General features: G+C 40.4%; 2 protein-coding genes across 4 annotated transcripts in view; one reads left to right on the plus strand and one right to left on the minus strand.

Moving 5' to 3' along the window:
- Positions 1–89: 89 nt before the first annotated feature.
- Positions 90–14,199, minus strand: angel1 (angel homolog 1 (Drosophila)). 2 transcript variants are annotated; one of them, XM_061895039.1, is made up of 10 exons: positions 14,057–14,199; positions 7,500–8,204; positions 7,190–7,404; positions 4,118–4,187; positions 3,593–4,035; positions 2,790–2,931; positions 2,585–2,695; positions 2,458–2,491; positions 571–734; positions 90–481 (listed from the first exon to the last, which is right to left on the minus strand). In XM_061895039.1, exons 1-10 carry the CDS (start codon positions 14,148–14,150, stop codon positions 318–320), a joined length of 2,142 nt encoding a protein of 713 aa, XP_061751023.1. In that variant the 5' UTR covers positions 14,151–14,199; the 3' UTR covers positions 90–317. The 2 variants fall into 2 exon arrangements, 1 of the variants encoding a protein (XP_061751023.1); XR_009806102.1 differs by lacking the exon at positions 90–481 and having other exon boundaries at positions 624–734; positions 2,585–2,684.
- LOC133549535 (leucine-rich repeat-containing protein 74A) overlaps positions 13,741–20,472 on the plus strand; it is an 18,444-nt gene continuing 11,712 nt past the window's right edge. Inside the window, exon 1 of one of the 2 annotated variants that reach the window (XM_061895041.1) lies at positions 13,741–14,545. In XM_061895041.1, coding sequence (XP_061751025.1) covers positions 14,516–14,545 — 30 coding nt within the window. In that variant the 5' untranslated portion in view covers positions 13,741–14,515. The remainder of the gene's footprint in view (positions 14,546–20,472) is intronic. The other variant, XM_061895040.1, reaches the window with a different exon arrangement.

The raw sequence follows: 20,472 nt of genomic DNA on the forward strand, positions 1-20,472 counted from the left end.
ATATATATATATATAAATTTGACTTTGTGAAGGCAAATGAATGCCAATAATAACCAAAACAGCAAAGTCCAAAAATGGGACGAATATAATTATATGGTAATGGTAAATGTTTTATTAAATATTAAAGCATTTCAAAAAATGCTTTCAAGTAGCCGGTGTTTAAATAAAAAAAGCAAAATATTATCAAATGTGCAGTGATTAAATAGCAACATTCATGGCTTTAGTCAGATATTTTTTTCCTTGAACTCAGTTGAAAATATGCTTTATAAACCTATCTAGCTACTGACATTTAAATCAAATTTTACCCAAAGTCTTTTTTAAAATGCCGCTTTGAGGTCCAAGCGGAGTTTTGCCAGGAGACTGAGATGATCAGATGGGAATGTGTGGTTGGGAAGGCCGTCCATGGACCATAAGGCTTCTTCAGATAGCAGCGAGAGAAAACCAACTAACTTCAGACCTTCACTCCCAATCTTCCCAGCAGCTAACAAAGCAAATAGTGGAAGATATTGTGGCCAATATTGTGGCATATCTAAGATACTTTGAAGTTATAATGAATTTGCCTGTGTATACCTGCTTGATCTGAGGTAAAGATGCGTTTTGGGGAATAGAAGATGTGGTCCACAGTTGCTCCACCTTCAGAGTGCAGAGTTGTAACTTCTGAGTGGTCATGGGGACGGTAGCTGTGGTTGTAGACAGATTCCAGGTCTAACTGGTGTCTTATGATGGGTCCAAACCTGTGACACACAAACATCATTATTGTAAGTGCAGTCGAGTGCGCTAATAAAATAAATCAATAAATAAAGCAAATAAGCGCCAGGTAAAATTGTGTTTTTGTTTCACATGTTCATTCAAACGCAGAACATATCTGCATCTTTAATTTATCTGTTTGGTGTCCAATGTTTTTATTGGCCCTGTTCTAAAAATATACTTCATATGTAACAAATTATATATTGTTAAAATGGTTCTCAAATAGGGGTACTATTAACACTGGGGGTATTTGAAGACACTCCAGGGTACTGTCTGTCTTACACAGAAAGGGCAGATAGAACTTCTGCCCGAGTTAGGCAAAGGCCGATATGTTGTCACTGTTGAACTCTGACGACGGTGGGTTGGTTTCCCCGCACATCTTTCAGCACCTCCAGTGCACATGGGGCTGACTAACTCTGCATGTCTGGCCGCCAGCAACTATGGCAAAAATAATAGAGGCCATGGTCAGCCAGCTAACAGCACCACCTGGTGACCATCTCAAGAGTTTACAACAGATATTCAGCATGTGGCTGATTAGTCTGTCCGTAGGGACGTTTCTACCGGTCGTCTCTGGTAGCGCTGTAAAGCTTTTTTTTTAATGTGAGCCAATCCCATTTGCTCCTAAGTGTTCAGGCGTCGGTGAAGTTGATTGGCCTGGCCTACGGAAGGATGTCAAGAAGTGGGCAACTGCATACTGTATGTGACTTGTCAGCTTGCCAAGATCCATGAGCACACTAAGAACCCCTTTGAACGGTTACCAATACCTGCTAGGCTATTTGATCACATTCACCTGGACCAGTTGGTCTTTCCCCTCCCTTGCAGGGCTTTATGCACCTGCTCACACTGGTTGATCTGCCCATCAGATGGCCAGAGGCCGTCCCCTGTCCTCCACAGCTGTGGCCAATGTGTTTTTGTGGGCCTGGGTTATGTGTTTATGTACGCAGTCAGATATCACCTTAGACAGGGGGCCCCAGTTTTTTAAGGCGCTCTGGTCAGTTTGCGAAATTCCTGGGTGTACAGGTAACTCGTTACATTACAGCTTATGTAAACGCTTTCACTGGTAGTTTAAGGCCGCATTGTGGGCTGTGCTCTTGGATTGCGATTGTGTTGACCGATTGCTTTGGGTCATACTTGGTTTGCGCTCAGCTCCTAAGGAAGACCTTGACACTGCGCCCGCTGACCGAGTGCTCAGGCAGCCCCTCCAATTTCCAGGGAACTTTTCGCCTGAGAGTTTCCTACGGCCGTGTGTGCCAAATGACCTCTGGTCAATTTAGTTTAATTTTGTATGCCGTGACGGCCACCATTCGCCCAACCGATCCTCGTACAACATCCCATTTTGCCTGCTCGACCATAGCCCTGAGGTTTTATTTGCTGGATGTGGGCGAGCACAAGGAGTGCAGGCTTAAATATGCGCATATGATTATTGGCGAGATGCTGTTCCTGGCAAACTAGCTCAAACATAGCAATCGCATGTGTTAATAACAAAAACATGTTGCAATAAATGTATATAAATGTATATTCAATTAAAAAATTGACAATACAGAGAGACCGCATTAAGTGAACCCAGAGGCAACACTGAATAGGTTCTAGTATCTTTAAACGCATAAATCTGTCAAAAGCGGCCCCCGCAGCCTTAAATGTTTCTGCATATGGCCTTTGGTTCAAAGTGTGGCATCCCTGGCATACAGTATGTACAACAAGTTAACTAACCTTTGAAAATATGGCTGCTTTAAACTTGAAATATCTGCAGACAATAACAGAGAAAACAAATATTAAATTCATATAGGGTGAGAAAAAACTACAACCATGTTGTAATTTCTGCAGTATATAACTGTACCTGGGGTGTTGTCAGTGACACCTGGGATTACTTGTAAATCACGTGGACGTACAAGTGAGACTGGACTGGAGCGCAGTTTCAAGAGGACGTTGTGGCTGTACTGAAGTTTCCCTCCAGGACACATTTAAGAAAATTATAAAGCAGAGAAGTATAACAATTAGACAACTAACTCCTGATTGCTAATGCTCACTTTTTAAATACTGACCTGCAACTGTACTATAGCCCTCATCCACCTCACTGGCAGTGACATACTGGCAGTTATCAGATATTCCCAGAGAGCTGGGCCACAGTGGAGCAAACAGTGTGTGGCATGAAGTTTTTTGTGAAACATTCTGCTGACCTGATACCTGTTGTGTATTAGAAAGGTAAGTGTGTGACACTAACCATGAGCAGATATTCTCAGCCAAGACACAAATAGGGTATAAGAGCACAATCTAAAGAAATCAAATTCAAGAGCTGTACGATTCTGCAAAAATACAGATTACTATTTTCGCTCTTCGAATTGAGATTGCGATTTTCTGGGCCTTTTTTACAGACACACAAATACAAACAACATATTTAGGGCTTTTCTTTTTTATACAAATCAAACTGCTTTTTAATTATCATCTTTGTTATACTCTGTCTCTTTCTGCTTTAAAGAAACGTTCTTTCTGATGTTCTCCATGGGAAGTATTGGAAGGAGCATTGACAAGGGGACTAAAAAAAATAAATAAAATGAATAGAAATAGAACGTAATATGTCAAATAAAAAAAAATGGCATGCTCAGTCACTCCACATGCACTACATTTGTGCATGTGAAAAAGAAAGGTCAATTAATTAATAGGTACTCCTGCAAAGTTATGAATGATAATATTAAACATGTAATCATTAGTTAAGTACATTTTGTAATAGTAGAATTTATGATAAAGCCCTTGTATTTTGATCTCGTTAGACAATGCAGAAACTGAATTGAGAGTACATAATGCGATAAAAAAAAAAAAAAAAAAAAAAAAAGAGTTCCAGCCTCACCCTCCATGCGGCTATACCATGAAAGTAGAGCTCCCCATTGGTGATGAGCTGGTAAAGAGGTGTGTGTGGGACAGAGTTGAAGTCCCCACACATGATAACATTACAGTGTTCACTTTTGGCCTTCCATGACTTGACGACACTGTCGATCTCTGCCAATATTATAGCAAGTTGGGCCAGCTTGATGTCTCCCCTCCTCGGATTAAAGAGCAGGTGTGTGTTGGCCACACAGAGCAGCGAACCCTTCGCACTGACTTTGGATCCCTGGTATACAAGGGGTCGAAGCAGCAAAACAATGCCCACATTGTGCCGATCCAAAAGCTCAGTTTCAGGCCGGAAGAACTCCAGCAAGGTGACCGACACCTCGGAAAAGCGTGTACTGCGATAGCAAGTAGCACAGCCATCTGTCTTGTTCCCGGTTCGCCGCTTGTATATGCAGTTGTAGCCTAGAAAAACATCATGGGACCATTTTAAGTCTGTATCTCATTTTCAGTATTCCCAAACATGTGTGCTTCAAGACACTCTTACCCATCTGAGTGAGGGCTGGATACAGCAGTGTGTCATAGTGGTTCTCCTGAACCTCTTGGAGGCAAAGAATCTGCATGAAGAGCAACTTCATTATGTTTTTTTTTTTATATTTAACATTTTATAGAATACTCACTGGTTTACACCACCACAAAAACAACAATTTTATATTATTAACAGGTAACCTCATACTTTCTTGTAACTATACAAATACATTTGTTACATTGTTTTTGTCTAAATCAGGGGTGTCCCAATTTCTTCAAACGAGGGCCACATTCTGAAAAATCACAGTATGTGTGAGGTCACGTTCATATATTTATATACGGAGGTACCTACATTTAATTTCCCTGTTCCAAAAAGTCTGACAAAGATCAAATTATGTTAACTAAATACATTTTTACAATAAGGAAATTATGTAAATCCAAATAATTCTTTGCATACACCCAAAATATTACACCATTTTTCTTACAGAGAATAATTGTTTTACATGCAGACATAAAAACCAGTGAAATACATATTGTTGACGGAATAAATGGCTAATATGAACATTTAGCATCACTTCAATTTATTGAAGCCTTGTTGGCAAACATGGAGATTCCTCTTTACATGCTTTTTATTGTTTCGTTTTCCGGCATCTCCTCAGCCCAGCTTTGTAGTTTTCTGTCTAGAGCCATGCCACCTTTTTATTTTCTAATTTTGCTACCTGTACTCATATTACTTGTTTATCAATCAATCAATCAATGTTTACTTATATAGCCCTAAATCACTAGTGTCTCGAAGGGCTGTCTTGTCTTTAGTTTACCGAGAGGCACAACCTTCATACTTAACTACAAATCATTACATCTCTAGTTCATTAGTGTTTTTCATCTTCTTCTAGTTATAGGACTGCAATAATATGATTTGAAAAAAGCTTTGATTTATAATCTGTTGCTTTGATTAGTTGTTTAATAAATGTCCATCCATCAATTTTCTACAGCTTGTGCCTTTCAGGTTCGCTGCAGCCTATCCTAGCTGCAGTCGGGCGGAAGGCGGGGTACAACCTGGACAAAACGCCACCTCATCACAGGGTCAACACAGAAAGACACACAACATTGACACTCACATTCACACACTAGGGCCAATTTAGTATTGCCATCCAAACTGTCTTTGAACAAATGAAAATCTATAAAATCCGTACCACATGAAGCGCCTAAAACTCAAGGTAAAAAAAAGTTAAAGACCTCTGATCTACAAACCCCGTTTCGATATAAGTTGGGATATTGTGTTAGATGTAAATATAAATGGAATACAATGATTTGCAAATCCTTTTCAACCCAAATTCAGTTGAATGCACTACAAAGACAAGATATTTGATGTTCAAACTCAAATTTTTTATTTTTTTTTGCAAATAATAATTAACAGATAATTTCATGGCTGCAACACGTGTCAAAGTGGTAGCACTGTGTTACATCACCTTTTCTTTTAACAACACTCAATAAACGTTTGGGTACTGACAAAACTAATTGTTGAAGCTTTGAAAGTGGAATTCTTTCCCATTTTTGTTTTGTGTAGAGCTTCAGTTGTTCAACAGTCCGGGGTCTCCGCTGTCGTATTTCACACTTCACAAGCGCCACACGTTTTCGATAGGAGACAGGTCTGGACTGCAGGCAGGCCAGTCTAGTACTCGCACTCTTTTACTACGAAGCCACACTGTTGTAATACGTAGCTTGGCATTTTCTTGCTGAAATAAGCAGGGGCATCCATGATAACGTCGCTTGGACGGCAACATATGTTGCTCCAAAACCTGTATGTACCTTTCAGCATTAATGGTGCCTTCACAGATGTGTAAGTTACCCATGCCTTGGCCACTAATACACGCCCATACCATCACACATGCTGTCTTTTCATCTTTGCGCTTGGAACAATCCGGATGGTTCTTTTCCTCTTTGATCCGGAGGACACAACGTCCACAGGTTCCCCCCAAAAATTGAAATGAGGACTCGTCAGACCACAGAACACTTTTCCACTTTGCATCAGTCCATCTTAGATGAGCTTAGGCCCAGCAAAGCTGGCGGCGTTTTTGGGTGTTGTTGATAAATGGCATTCGCTTTGCATAGTAGAGCTTTAACTTGCACTTACAGATGTAGCGACAAACTGTATTTAGTGACAGTGGTTTTTTCTGAAGTGTTCCTGAGCCCATGTGGTGATATCCTTTAGAGATTGATGTCAATTTTTGATACAGTGCCGTCTGAGGGATCGAAGGTCACAGTCATTCAATGTTGGTTTCCGGCCATGCCGCTTACGTGGAGTGATTTCTCCAGATTCTCTGAACCTTTTGATGATATTATGGACCATAGATGTTGAAATCCCTAAATTTTTTGCAATTGCACTTTGAGAAAGGTTGTTCTTAAACTGTTTGACTATTTGCTCAAGCAGTTGTGAACAAAGGGGTGTACCTCTCCCCATCTTTTCTTGTATAAGACAAAGCATTTTTTGGGAAGCTGTTTTTATACCCAATCATGGCACCCACCTTATAGCCTGCACACTGGTGGGATGTCCAAATAAGTGTTTGATAAGCATTCCTCAACTTTATCAATATTTATTGCCACTTTCCCAACTTCTTTGTCACGTGTTGCAGGCATCAAATTCTAAAGTTTATGATTATTTGCAAAATAAAAAATGTTTATCAGTTTGAACATCAAATATGTTGTCTTTGTAGGATATTCAACTGAATATGGGTTGAAAATGATTTGCAAGTCATTGTATTCCGTTTATATTTACATCTGACACAATTTCCCAACTCATATGGAAACGGGGTTTGTAGACCACCAACATGTGTGTTGAATATAGATTATACTCATCATTGGTCCGCTTTAATTAGACACTCAACACAGGGCAAAGTTGCCCTCTTTTCTTCCTCTTCTCCGCTCAGATTTCACAGCTTGATCCCCTTACCACTACTTAAAAACTTAAAAACACATCAAGCTCATGCAATGACATTTCCACACCTTATAGTACATTTTAACATGTACTTTAGTTTGAAAAGTTAGAAATGTAGGATAAGACTTATTTTGGTCTAAGTGTAACTTGACTCACATCTGGGGCCCATCTGCTTATTTCCTCTAAAAGAAGGCTCCAGCGGTAGTTCCAGTCCAATACTTCCAGACGGCAGTGTTTGTACAGCTGAATGTTGGCCATTAGAAGGTCCTGGGCCAAAATGTTGTAGGACATGACAGTAAAGTCCATGGTGGGCATTGTGAAAGAAGTTGTGGGGTAATCACTTTTCATCTCCTGCCATACTCTCCACATTACTGCAAAATACCAACATACATGTAACTGCATCTGAATTATTAGTAACACTGTTCAAAAATGGTTCAATAGAGTAAGATGCCACATAAATGATTACCTTCAAATGACTCTTTTGGCTCCAATGAAGGGTAATAGCTCAGAGCAGGGAAACGCCAGAGTGGACAATGGACTTCATCGTCTAAATTATGACCTATAGGAAAATGCCATCCTGCTTGCTTATCACGGTGATGAATTTGAGCAATAGTTTGAACGGATGCCAACGCCAGGTTAGAATTTGTTCCACCGTCCAGCTTGTCATCAGCAGCAGGGGCAAGATATTCATCCCAGCACTCTCTTTCTAGTCTGCTACTTTCAGACTTGTCTAATCTGAGCACCCTCATCGACTGCTCTGTAGGACAGGCAGCATATTGCATGATGTCAGATTCTTCAATGCATTGTTGCTTCAGTGGAAAATGTGTCTTCCTGACATGTCCTTGGGGTGCATCCGGTGCATTCTGTTGCACCGCTGACAGAGTCTCCTTTTCTGCAGACTGGGCCACACTCACTGTGTTCAAAGCTGCCTGGTTCTTTGTGTCTTTCGGCAAGACTGATATCGACTGTTCTGCATTTGGAGTATTGTCTACCTCTGAGGAACATTGTTTGCTTAACCTTTCCTCGTTCGGTCCCTTAGACTCACCCCTTTGCCCAAACCAAAGGTGCAGCAGGTGTTTATTAAACTGGGTGAACATCCTGGTTGTGACAGCAGCACCATCACACGCTCTCCTGCCATTGACAGCACAGGGTCGACCCTTATTTGCAGACTCTGAAAGACAAAATAGTAGGGGTGTGACAATACACCTATTTAATGAGACTAGACAATACATATTAGGTTCCTGAGAATCAGACAAGATTTCAACATTAATTCTAAGTGGGGACACCATGTAGGATTGGGACAATTGCAAAGGCCCCTGTGTATCAGATGTTGAGTGTGTGTATGTGTATGTTACGGTGGTTGTCATGCGGCCCAGAATGTCTGACAATGCCTCTGCATTATTGAAAACTGCTATGACAAATTATATGACTGGACAAGAAAACACTTTTTGATTTGGCTGGGTCACAAAAACAACAGGTGCAATTTCAAGTATTTTGTAACTTTACATGAACTACCTAAAAAAATTGCTTTTAACTCTTTAACTTAGCAAAAAAATATAACAAGAAAAACTTTGACTGGCTAATGTTACCAAACATAGGTTTTAAAACTGTCTATATCAGTGGTTCCCAAAGTGGGCGGTTGAAAGATCTGGGGGGGCGGTGAGGAAGAAGGGGGCAGTAGGGGAGCGGCAGTCCGAAGTCGAAGTCAGAAGTTCGAACGTTTGTTTGACGATTTGTACACAACACGTGCAGCAGGACGAGTCAGTGGACGACGCATCAGGGTCCGGTTACCACACGGCAACATCATATTTAGTAGAACGGGGCTTCAGTGCAGTCGCCTTGCTTCTTTCCAAGCAAAGAAACCGACTGAAAATTACTGACCGCGGAGATCTACGACTTCTTCTTAGTGAGTTCCAGCCTGATGTTGAGAAGCTTATGTCCCTGCACCAAGCACATCCATCCCATTAATATTAAGTGTGAGACAATGAAGGTTACTGGTGGAATGTTTATTTACCATTCTATGTTGCTGAAACAGTTAAAACTGCTAAAAAATAAATTGGTTTACTAAATTGGGTTTTATTTGTGAAATACACATTTGTTTAACCTTTCTCTTTTCAAATTGCAGCATACCAAATATCAAGAAAGAGGTGTTTGTTTCCATATGTGTCTGTGGGGGGAGGGGGGAGGGGCGCTAGGAATTCACTGGGGAGCCAAGGGGGCGCCAGCCTGCAAAAGTTTGGGAACCATTGGTCTATATTATCACAATTACTATGTCAGTGTAACATTTTTTGTTTTTTACCAGCCCTAATAAAATGATTGGTGTTTACGGCGGTCACTGTCTTGCCAACACATAAGTGCAGAAAACACAAGCATAAAGCAGTCCGAGAGAAGCAACAAACAATTTACAGTCATATTGTTTTGATAGATTATACACACTATGATAGCTAATGCTAGCAATCCAAATTGGTATAGTTAGCAAACAACACCCAAAGCTAATGTGCGTGCTTGTGTTACCCAAGTATGTAGCTATACACCATTACGTCATAGAAGCCAGAAGAGGGAGGGATACAACGCTTAAAATAGACTGGAAAATTTGCGCCCTGCAGTCATCTGTGTATATGTTGCAAACAGCCCCTTCAACAAACACAATCAATTATAGTCTAGATCAGGGGTCACCAACGCAGCAGTGCCCACAGGCACCAGGTAGCCCGTAAGGACCAGATGAGTAGCCCACTGGCCTGTTCTAAAAATAGCTCAAATAGCAGCACTTACCAGTGAGCTGCCTCCATTTTTTTAAATTGTATTTATTTACTAGCAAGCTGGTCTCGCTTTGCTCGACATTTTTAATTCTAAGAGAGACAAAACTCAAATAGAATTTGAAAATCCAAGAAAATATTTTAAAGACTTAGTCTTCACTTGTTTAAATAAATGTATTTATTTTTTTACTTTGCTTTTTATGACTTCCAGAAAGACAATTTAGACAAAAAATACAACAATTAAAAAGATTTTTGGGATTTTTAAACACATATACCTTTTTACCTTTTAAATTCCTTCCTCTTCTTTCCTGACAATTTAAATTAATGTTCAAGTATTTTTTTTTTAATTGTAAATAATAATGAATACATTTTAATTTAATTCTTCATTTTAGCTTCTGTTTTTTCGACAAAGAATATTTGTGAAATATTTCTTCAAACTTATTATGATTAAAATTCAAAAAAATATTCTGGCAATTCTAGAAAATCTGTAGATTCAAATTTAAATCTTATTTTAAAGTGGATTTCAACCTATTTAAAACATGTCATCAAAATTCTAAAATTAATCCTAATCAGGAAAAATGACTAATGATGTTCCATAAATTCTTTTTTTAATTTTTTCAAAAAGATTCGAATTAGCTACTTTTTCTTAATTTTTTTCGGTTGAATTTTGAATTTTAAATAGTCGAAATTGAAGATAAACTATGTTTCAAAATTTATTTATTTTTTTCCGTGTTTTCTCCTCTTTTAAACCATTCAGTTAAGTGTTTTTTTCATCATTTATTGTCTACAAAAAACCTTCCGTAAAAGGAAAAAAATGTACGACGGATTGACAGACAGAAATACCCATTTTTTAAATATATATATATATATAGATTTATTTATTAAAGGTAAATTGAGCAAATTGGCTATTTCTGGCAATTTATTTAAGTGTGTATCAAACTGGTAGCCCTTCGCATTAATCAGTACCCAAGAAGTAGCTCTTGGTTTCAAAAAGGTTGTTGACTCCTGGTCTAGATAATATGTATTGAAAATGTTTTGATGTAAAATTTGCATGGTTTTTGCACTACCATCACATTTATAACCCGTTGTTGAGTCAGTCTGCAAGCTGTGGAGGCGTTCCCAAATTGCGATTGAAACCTTTCATGCCCCACCCTTTCCAAAAGTATCAAAATGTATAATTGTAAAATTTCAAAAATATCCCTCTTTGCAGCATCTCCCAAGCTCTATCAGGTTGGATGGAAAGCGCTGATTTTCATCCAGGATGTCTCTGTACATTGCTGCATTCATCTTTCCCTTTTATCCTTACTATTCTACCAGTTCCTGCCGCTGAAAAATATCCCCACAGCATGATGCTGCCACCTTTGCTGTATGGGTGGTTTTAGCGTGGTGATGACCTGTGTCTGGTTTCCTCAAAACATGATGCCTGGCATTCACGTAAAAGAGTTTGATCTTTTTCTATTCAGACCAGGGACTTTTCTTTTTCATGGTCTTAGGGAATGCCTGTTGGCAAACTTTTTCCTAAGAAATGGCTTCTGTCTGGTCACTATACCATACGGGCCTGAGTGGTGGATTGCTGCAGAGATAGTGGTCCTTCACAGAAAAATGCTGTAGCTCGGACAGTGAGACCATCGTGTTCTTGGTCACCTCCCTGACGAGACTAAAATGAATGCAGCAATGTACAGAGACATTCTGGATGAAAACCAATGCTTCCCATCCAACCTAATGGTGCTGCAAAGAGCAATCGGCGAAACGGCCCAAATAGTTTGTGCCAAGCTTGTGGCATTAAGCTTGTGGCATCATACTCAAGAATTGCGGCTGGAATTTTTCCTGTGTGTAACCCTCCTTCCGCCCGAGTGCAGCTGGGATAGCCACCACTCCCCCCAAGAGGGACAAGCGGTAGAAAATGAATGGATCAATAGCGAATCAACAAAGTATTGAGCAAAGGCTGTGAATACCATCCATTAGGGGTGTAACGGTACGTCTATTTGTATTGAGCCGTTTCGGTACGGGGGTTTCGGTTCGGTTCGGAGGTGTACCGAACGACACGGATAAGTAGCGCCGCACGTTGTGTAAACAATGCACACCGAGGCACCATGAATTGATTTACGTGGACCCCGACTTAAACAAGTTGAAACACTTATTCGGGTGTTACCATTTAGTTAGTGGTCAATTGTACGTAATTTGTACTGTACTGTACAATCTACTAATAAAAGTTTCAATCAATCAAAAAAACAACACACGGCATGCTAGCAACGACTGGGCTTTGATAGACTGACCACACCTCCTCTTTTCACGGGATATGTCCTCTTTGCGGAGCTGTCCAGGTGGAGTTTCTTAAATGCCTCGAATGTCCGGCATTTTGAGTTATGGTTGCGTGTATTTTCAAAGTACATTCAGGGTTAAGAAGGGGTTGAAAACAAAAAAAAAAGTGGTGCGCGCAGCAACATTCGTGATGGAAGGGCAGAGACAGAGAGAGCGAGAGTTATGATAAATGCACATGCGTCGCCAGGCTCTGCTTTTTACCCATAGATTTATCAGATTTTATTTTTTATTATCTATAGCAGTGGTGTCAAAAGTGTGCACGGGAGGCCATTTGCGGCCCACAGCTAATGTTTTAAAGGCCCACGACACATTCTAAAATTACTATTAAAATAAACAAAAACACAAACAAAAGTGAAATAAAAAAGCTTAAAGGCTAAATGTAATTTAGAAAAAGTTGCAACGTTGACTAATAAAACAAAGCTGTTTTTTTTCTTCCAAACTGTCATTGCTCAAAACATAATATTGAATCAAAATCAATGTTGTTATGAACTATTGACTTATCCAAGTTTCCGATTACTTCACATCAAATATTCCACTAAGAAAAATATTTTTGGTGGAAGATTTAGCAAATCTGTTCAACAAATAATCAAAAAATTTATATTTTGTTGTTTTCTTACTGTACCGAAAATGAACCGAACCGTGACCTCTGAACCGAGGTACGTACCAAACTGAAATTTTTGTGTACCGTTACACCCCTATCATCCATCCATCCATTACCTACCGCTTGTCCCTTTAGTGGTCGCGGGGGGTGCTGGAGCCTATCTCAGCAGCATTCAGGTGGAATGCAGGTTACACCCTGGACAAGTCGCCACCTCATCGCAGGGCAAACAGACAGACAGACAACAAACACTCACATTCACACTAGGGCCAAATTAGTGTAGTCAATAAACCTATAGCCAGGTGCATGTTTTTCTTGGTGGGAGGAACCCAGAGGGAACCCACGCAGTCACGAGGAGAACATGCAAACTCCATACAGAAAGATCCTGAGCCTGGGATTGAACTCAGGACCTTCATATTGTGAGGCACATGCACTAACCCCTGTCTCACCGCGCTCTCCAGGCTGTAAATACATGTCATTTATTTTTTATTTTTCTATAAATTTGCTTAATTGAAAGAAAAAACCCTTTCACATTGTCCAATACTGTGCAGGGAGTTGTCTGTAAAATTTTGATGACAAAAATGAATGCACTACGATGAGGTGGAGACTTGTCCAGGGTGTACGCCACCGTCTGCCCGATTGTAGCTGAAATAGGCACAAGCGCCCCCCGCGACCCCAAAGGGAATATCCATCCATTTTCTACCGCTTATTCCCTTTTTTGGGGTCGCTGGCACCTATCTCAGCTACAATCGGGCGGAAGGCAGGATACACCCTGGACAGGTCGCCACCTCATCGCAGGGCCAACAAGGGAATAAGCGGTAGTAAATGGATGGTTGGATGAAAAATGATTGCATTCCATTTTGGTATAATGCTGTGACATAACAAAATGTGGAAAAAGTAAAGCGCTGTGAATACTTTCCAGACACACTGTATGTTTGCAAGTGTAAAAGCGATTAATTAATTTGGAAACCTTTTAGTCTTTGTAATTTCGTCCGTATCACAACACCATTACTACGAGCTGGTCTTGTGACGTCAAGACATCCCAGAGCTCTGATAACAGGTGCAAACTAACAGGCTAGCATGCTCCCATCGCTTAAATAGTGTGTTGGCCGCTCGGTTGCGTCTACGGACAAAGCATTCGTGCATTTGTTTGCGCGAAGGAACTTGTCTCGCCATTATTTGTGATACAGCAAATAACTTGAACTCGCCCAAGTGACAAGCTGTCTAGTCAGCAATGAGTTCAAAGTAAGCTAACGCTAGCAACTACGCTTGACACAGCTGTGAGTAAATCATAGACCTGGTCCCAAGTAACTAAACGTTGACACCCAAACATGCAAATGTTCTTACCGGAGGGTTGTTTATTAAGCAGGTACCGGGATAGCGGGTAGAGAGCGTAAAATAACAGGCAGCCGATCATGCTGCCGTGTTTCGAAGTGCGCATGCGCGATGTGATGTGTGGCGCTGGGAGAACTAGTGCATTTTATTTTGCCTAAATCGGACAATACAACTCATTGCAGTCCTTGCAGCAATTATTATCAATCAATCATATGTTTTCTTTCATTCTGAACTACTCAGCAGAATGCCTGAATTATTTAGTACCCCGCTAAAGGATAGAATTACTTACACGGAAGCACAGTGCAGGCATTTCATTTCACGATACTGACTCATAGTACAGCATATGGTTTACTCTTGAACTGTAAAGTATTTTAAGTCAACAAAAGTTGGCAAAAATGTCCTCGTTGTCTTTTGAATCACTCTGCTTAGAGGATAATAAACCATCAACGATACTGAGGCAAGACTTGGAAAATGAGCTGCACACAGACTTGGACTTGGATGGTAAGTGCATTTGCCTATTAATAGATCGGCTTTTAAAAGACATATCATTGCTTTCAGGCAGAGGTTTTAACAGTGTCTGACAGACACCATGAAACTTAACGGGAAGCACAGCAGCTTGAGAATAACAGAGAAACACATTTTTTTTAGACCTGCTAAGCTGAATTCAGCAACATAAAATGTTAAATGGAGAGGCAAACTTTAAAAAAAAAAAACCTAGTCCTGTGGTTCTCAACCTTTTTTCAGTGATGTACCCCCTGTGAACATTTATTTAATTCAAGTACCCCCTAATCAGAGCAAAGCATTTTTGGTTGGAAAAAAAGAGATAAAGAAGTAAAATACATCACTATGTCATCGGTTTCTGATTTATTAAATTGTATAGCAGTGCAAAATATTGTTAATTTGTAATGGTCTTTCTTGAACTATTTGGAAAAAAAGATATAAAAATAACTAAAAACTTGTTGAAAAATAAACAAGTGATTCAATTTTAAATAAAAATGTCTACACATAGAAGTAATCATCAACTTAAAGTGCCCTCTTTGGGGATTGTAATAGAGATCCATCTGGATTCATGAACTTAATTCTAAACATTTCTTCACAAAAAAAGAAATTTTAACATCAATGTTTATGGAACATGTCCACACAAAAATCTAGCTGTCAACACTGAATATTGCATTGTTGCATCTATTTTCACAGTTCTTTTTGACAGACATTTTAGTGAGAAACCTGAGCTTGTGCTTCACTGAGGATCTTTGTCAGTGTTGGTGGCAGGGAGGCAACTGCTGTGATCAAGCTCTACTCCACGCAGAGTCTGTTTCTTTGCTTGGATTTGATCACAGTCATTGCAGAGAAGGTGGACTTGCATAAATATGTGGAGGCAAAGGGTAGTGATGGGATCATCAGTTCTTTTGACTGTACTGAATCACTCGAATCAGTTCCTTAAATTGATTCGTTCAAAAAGTTCGTTCACCGAATCACTTCTGCAGCAGTTCTGTGTGCAGGTCGGCGAATCATGAGTCAGTCAGTAACAGCTTCCCCAGCGGCAGATCTCGGTGTGTGTCAATTCGCGAACGACACAAGCCCTCAGCCACCCAATGAACGACGCGCAGAGTGACTGAATGACAGCCTCAATGTGACGTCCTCCTCTGCGACACAATCAGTTCTCTGTGTCAGTAGGTTCACGAATCGCGAATCCTGATTCTGAATGAGTGAGTGAGTGCAATGCGAACGTGATTCACATCCTCAGCGACAACCAGTACGTTCTTGTAGGTTCGTGAAGCGAACCTGAATCACGCAGCTACAGTTCTGTGGGCCAGAGGGCGACAGATGTGAATCGCTCTCTGCAAAAACAAATATTAAATTAAGAAACCCTTAACAAATGCCAACATAAAAACTAAATGTTCTGTACCAAAGAAAATGTAAACTTAAATATGCAAACAAAAAGAAAATAAATACCTTCAAAATAAAACAAATAAATTAAGAGCCAGAAATGCCAACATAAAAACTAAATGTTCTGTAGCCTACGTTTAAAAATATAACAAAGAAAATATCAACTTAAATGTGCAAATAAAAAAATAGGCTACCTTAAATAAAACAAAACAAATGAGTAGCTGGCTGCGTCGTTCGCCGACGTCGAGGGTTCAGTGAGTCGCAGAACGCGCCAGTTCCACTCATACCGGCATGGTCGCGGCAGAGCTCAACTGAACTGAGAAAGGAACGAATCAGTTCATGAAGTGATTCAGTTCAATACCTTCACTCAAAAGATGTGTTCGTTCAAACGAATCGTTCGCGAACGACACAACACCAGCAAAGGGTAATAAATAGCTGCTCCAAAGCTTTCTGCCCCAGGTCAGGGTGCTCCTGCTTCACAAACACCCTGAACTGTGTGAGTGTGGAGGTGGAAAACTTAATCTGGAAGCCACGGTCAGATGACACTTAAAGGAGTTTTTCCTGATAAGTGACAGGTAGCTTGCTTCTGGTAGCTTCAGACAATAGAAACGTATTTCTAACCCAATCCAGCTGTGCCGATGTTTTCCTCCATTTCAGGAAAATAGTCATGGAAAATCTTGAATCAAGTTGGTCAAATGACCCATGATGACTGACTTGACTGGAGCTCTGTCCACATTCTCATTTGGGAGAAAATCATCCACCTGAGGAAAGCAGGTGAAATTTCCCTGAGCACAGGGCGTTTTCCACAGCTCAGCTTTCTTCTGAAAACCACCCACCTTGTCATAAAGATTTAAAATGTTGGTGTCGTTGTCCTGTAGGGACATATTCAGTTAATTCAGTTTGCCGAAAATATCTGCCAGATAACATAATTTAGCAAGCCAGTCCGTGTCCTGGAACAAAGTGGCGTGGGGGGGAATGGGGATCAATCAGAAAGGTGTGCACCTCGGAACGTAATTCCAACAGCCGGTTTAGTATTTTCCCTCGGGAGAGCCACCGCACTTCTGTGTGCAGCAGCAGTTGCGTGTGTTCAGCTCCCATATTTTCACAGAGGCGACGAAACAATTTAGTGAATTAAGTGGCCTTGACTTTATAAAGTTGATGACTTTGACGCTGTTGTTTAAAACGTCATGAAGCACAGGGCTAATTTTCCTGGACGCCAGTGACTCCCTGTGTATGACACAGTGAGTCCACTTCATGTCAAGGTTTGTTTTTTTAGCGCGTGCAATCTGTCCTCTCACGCTGCCCGTCATTGACGCTGCTACAGGACTTACACCTGATGCTATTCTCGGAGAAGAAAGTGTTGACAATGTCAAAAATGTCCTCTCCTGTTGTTCTCCCCTCTAATGTTTTACAAAAAAGTATGTGCTCATAAATATCGTCAGTATCGATGTATCTGACAAAACCTACAAGTTGTGCATTACCACTAATATCTATGGATTCATCCAGCTGGAGGGAAAATGAGTCGCTAAGTTTTCCAATAACTTGCTCAACAATGTCTTTTCCCATTTTATCTACTCTCCATTAAACAGAGTCATTTGATAAAGGCACATTTTTTATTTTCTCGGCTGCGTTTTATCCAGTATTTTCTCGGCCATCACTGCAGCGGCTGGAAGTATCAGCTCTTCAGCAATAGTGAACGGCTTTCTGGCTTTAGCAACAAGCAAAGACACCGCGTAAGAAGCCTCCAAGGCTTTGGCTGATGTTGTGGAGGCCTTAAGCATTGTGTCTTGAGATGACCTGAATTAATTTAGTCTGCTCTTAAAAAAATCAGGTGGCTTACCGACATGGCAAGCGTGTTTTGTCCGGAGATGCCGCTGAAGATGTGCGGGCTTCATGCCGCTGTTAGCTAACATTTCTCCACAGAAAAAACACAATGCCTTGGGGGGGTTACAACTTCCATCCATCCATTTTCTAACGCTTATTCCTTTTGGGGTTGCGGGGGGCGCTGGTGCCTATCTCAGCTACAATCGGGTGGAAGGCGGTGTACACCCTGGACAAGTCGCCACCTCATCGCAGGGGTTACAACTTGAAGCCGTAAATCCCATTATCATATATTCTTCGGAATACCGTCTGGATTTTGCCGGCTCTTGTTTGGCCTTCTTTGACACATGTTCCTCCTTTTTTTCAGCTGCATTACTGCTACGCTTTAAAGAAGCCTCAATTCTTTTATACATCGATAGTTGATTGACAGTTGGTGCCGTGTGGCACTGCCAGGTAGGGTCAAACCATCATGGCATGGGGGAAACTCTGGGTTTATGGTAATGAATGAAATAGCCTACTTGATTTGATGTTCAGTGTATGAACTTACATTCATATTTTGTTGAAGTATTTTTCTATAAAAAATATATATAAAGGATTTTTGAATTGTTGCAATTTTTAGAATACTTTTTAAAAATTTCACGTACCCCATGGCATACCTTCAAGTACCCCCAGGAGTACGCGTACCCCCATTTGAGAACCACTGCCCTAGTCTATCTATACACCAGGGCTATTCAACTGGCAGCAAAGGGGACACCATACCGGCTCCCTTAGTTCAGTTCAAAACTTGGTAGACAAAAATCTTTTCAGCAAATTCCTAAAAAACGCTAGAGTGTTCATGTTGTATAGAGAAACTTGGACCACTGTAAACACATTGACAAATCCTTTCTTTGAAAATGTAACCTTGTTAGCAATCATAGAGCGCTGGGGTCCTAACATGTGATTTACAAAACAGAGGTGCTCCTCAAGGCACAGCTTAAGTCCTCTCCTTTGTTTATGAAGTGATTTATGTAACTAAGGTGTTGCTTTATCTTGTTTATTTCAGTCATTTGTTCAACTATTTTAGTTATACTAGTGGTGTTTGTCAAGATTCCATTTTAGGTTTTCTCTTTTTTCCTCATTTGGGCTATTCAACTGGTGGCTTGTGAATTCAGTGAAAAAAACTTGCTAGAGACTCACATTTTTGTCGCGGATTCTTAAAAACGCTTTCCAAGATGATCTTTGACTAGCTTTTTTGCAGAAGGTTTTTAAACACTGTATTTAGCTCCCATAACTCTTGACGGAATAAATAGACCAAAATTCAAATGTCCACTGTATAGGACGCTGTTTCTACGTAATATACAAAGTAGGACATTTAGTAAAGGAAGATGTCCTTAGTCTTCTGGAAATGTGTAACCCAAAATCATTTAGTTGAATATCTATACACTGATGTACAAACCCTGTTTCCATATGAGTTGGGAAATTGTGTTAGATGTAAATATAAATGAAATACAATGATTTGCAAATCATTTTCCACCCATATTCAGTTGAATATGCTACAAAGACAACATATGTTCAAACTGATAAACTTTTTTTTTTTTGCAAATAATCATTAACTTTAGAATTTAATGCCAGCAACACGTGACAAAGAAGTAAGGAGAGGTGGAAATAAATACTGATAAAGTTTAGGAATGTTATCAAACACTTATTTGGAACATCCCACAGGTGTGCAGGCTAATTGGGAACAGCTGGGTGCCATGATTGGGTATAAAAACAGCTCAGTCTTTCACAATAAAGGATGGGGCGACGTACACCCCTTTGTCTACAACTGCGTAAGCAAATAGTCAAGCAGTTTAAGAACGTTTCAAAATGTGCAATTGCAAGAAACTGAGGGATTTCAACATCTACGGTCCATAATATCATCAAAAGGTTCAGAGAATCTGGAGAAATCACTCCACGTAAGCGGCATGGCCGGAAACCAACATTGAATGACCGTGATCTTCAATCCCTCAGACAGCACTGTATCAAAAACTTAAATCAATCTCTATAGGATATCACCACATGGGCTCAGGAATACTTCGGAAAACCACTGTCACTAAATACAGTTCGTCGTTACATCTGTAAGTGCAAGTTAAAGCTCTACTATGCAAAGCGAAAGCCATTTATCAACAACATCCAGAAACGCCACCGGCTACTCTGGGCCCGAGATCATCTAAGATGGACTGATGCAAAGTGGAAAAGTGTTCTGTGGTCTGACGAGTCCTCATTTCAAATTGTTTTTGGAAATATTCGACATCGTGTCATCCGGACCAAAAGGGAAGCGAACCATCCAGACTGTGGACGTTGTGTCCTCCGGATCAAAGAGGAAAAGAACCATCCGGATTGTTCCAAGCGCAAAGTTCAAAAGCCAGCATCTGTGATGGTATGGGGGTGCATTGGTGCCCAAGGCATGGGTAACTTACACATCTGTGAAGGCACCATTAATGCTGAAAGGTACATACAGGTTTTGGAACAACATATGCTGCCATCTAAGCGCCGTCCTTTTCATGGACGCCCCTGCTTATTTCAGCAAGACAATGCCAAGCCACATTCAGCACGTGTTACAACAGCGTGGCTTCATAAAAAAAGAGTGTTGGTACTTTCTTGGACCGCCTGCAGTCCAGACCTGTCTCCCATTGAAAATGTGTGGCGCATTATTAAGTGTAAAATACGACAGCGGAGACCCCGGACTGTTGAATGACTGA

Source organism: Nerophis ophidion, linkage group LG03 (genome assembly GCF_033978795.1).
Source record: "Nerophis ophidion isolate RoL-2023_Sa linkage group LG03, RoL_Noph_v1.0, whole genome shotgun sequence".
NCBI lineage: Eukaryota > Metazoa > Chordata > Actinopteri > Syngnathiformes > Syngnathidae > Nerophis > Nerophis ophidion.